Here is a 1,863-nt window from a genome sequence, read left to right as displayed (position 1 = left end):
AGCACAGGGCTGGGGCTCAGGCCAGCGTCTGAATGCTCCGGTGTATCCCTAAACGCTCCATAAAGGAGGGCCGGCCCTTTGATTAGCGCTGTAAAGCCCGCGCTGCTGCGGGCCGGCATTTCCTGCCTCCCTGTGGGAGCAGATGTGGGTCAGGCTCCTCCTCGGCTCCGGGGGCAGTGGGGAAGGGATGCTGAGGCTGCGCGCCGCCCGGCCGCCCTCTGCCCACGCCGTCACCGTCACAGGAACAACTTTGGCTTTGAGGTGTAACAGCAAGAGCTAATTTTAACGCTCCCAACGCCCCACGCGCATCCCCACTCGCACGCATCTGGTGCTGCGACAGGGGAAGTGTTTGCTGCTTCCTGGCTCTCCAGCCTTGCTGGGCCCGGAACAGAGCGGGGTTGCCCCAAGAGCTTTACACATCAAAGCCCTCCTGTAGTCTTTAATCTTCCCCTAATACCTGGTCCCTCTGGAGCAAATAGCTGCCGGGGGGGAAGAGGAGTTTATTTTCCTGCCTTACCTTTGTCCCTCTGTCCTGCAGGTGCCAGTGTCTGAGTCTCTCTCGGTGTATGTGTGGTAACAACATGTCTGTCCCCCTCCTCGCTGACGCAGTGACTGTCTCAGGGGCAGAGCGGGAGACGGCCGCGGTAAGGACCAGGCCCCTCGTGTCGCACCAGCTTCTTCCCTTGTAGCAGGAGAAGATATCCTTGAGGATAAGGAGCTGCTTCCGCGGGGCTCGGAGGAGCCGGGAGCGGAGCCTGTAATCCCTCAGCATTTTGGATGTACATCTTGGTGCATCAGAGGGGATGCAGGACCAGCAAGGTCTCGTCTTGCTGGGGAAAAGGAACTGCTCTTTGGGCTGGACTCTTTGTTTCTGGTGCTTGGTCCAGCATGAGCTTAGCCTGCAGGGAGGTCACGGGGAGTCGGGTCTCATTTGTCTGTTTAAGCTCTTAAAAGCAAATCCCCAGAAAGACAATCCTCTGTCCATCCCTCTGCTCCCCGTGGCTTAGGGGTTGCCCAGGCCCATGGGGGGGGTGGGTTCTGTGAGTCCCTGGCAAGCTCCACTCTCCGTGGTGCCGTGCAGCGTGCGGGGTGCTCCATCGCTCCTTGGCCTCTGCTACAGGGGGCAGCCAGGGGGCCGGTGCCTCCCCCAGAGCTGGCTGTGAGAGCAGGCTCTGTGGCACAGACATGAGCCTGTTCCACCCATCCAGCATGCTCAAAGATGCCAAGACACGTCATTAGCGTCAGGTAACGTCTGCCCGTTCCAGTCTCTTCTAGTTAGTGACTAAGTGGCCTTTTGGCTCTGCCCCTCGAGCGCAGCCCTGCCTCTCGCCCCGGCTGATTCTTTTGTTTTTGTGCTTCATTTAACAGGTCATTTTTTTGCATGGCCTTGGAGACACGGGGTGAGTATCCCAGGGGCCGGCTCCGGCTCTCACGCGGGGTTTGCTGGCTGCGAGCGCCGGCGCCGCTGTGCCCAAGGGCAGCTCTGAGGGGTGTCTGGGGCGTTGAGCTCGGCCTCGCTGCTGTGCCTGCACCACGCTCGCTGCATTGAATATGTATGATCCCAGCAGCCTGGCAGCCCCCCAGGGGTTGGATGTTCTGCTTGCTTTCAGGCAGGCAGATAGGTGCTGTGGTTCTCCAGTCCTCGCGAGGGCTGGCAGTTGGGTAGTGTCTGTGCAAGTGCATCTCTCTGATGTGCAAGGCCACTTTAGAGGACGGTGGGAGATAACAGCAGTAGCACAGGACATTCTCCCTCCTCTCTTGCTGATCGCAGCTCCTCTGCCGGAGCTGCAGGGCCTCTGCCCTGCTGCAGGGGAGATGTGTGCCGGGGTCCACGCTGGGATTCAGGCGGCCCGGGTGGGCAAC

The 1,863-nt window shown here is 60.3% G+C and overlaps 1 protein-coding gene across 1 annotated transcript in view; it reads left to right on the top strand.

The window, feature by feature from the left end:
* Positions 1-566: 566 nt before the first annotated feature.
* The window catches only part of LYPLA2 (lysophospholipase II), a 3,745-nt gene continuing 2,448 nt past the window's right edge, over positions 567-1,863 (top strand). The window contains 2 exon segments of the mRNA XM_010020083.1: positions 567-644; positions 1,369-1,400. Of these exon segments, the coding sequence (XP_010018385.1) occupies positions 567-644; positions 1,369-1,400 (110 nt within the window).

This window comes from Nestor notabilis, unplaced genomic scaffold (assembly GCF_000696875.1).
Source record: "Nestor notabilis isolate BGI_N333 unplaced genomic scaffold, ASM69687v1 scaffold19748, whole genome shotgun sequence".
In the NCBI taxonomy this organism is placed as follows: Eukaryota; Metazoa; Chordata; class Aves; order Psittaciformes; family Psittacidae; genus Nestor; species Nestor notabilis.
This window is presented reverse-complemented; position numbering and strand designations above follow the sequence as displayed.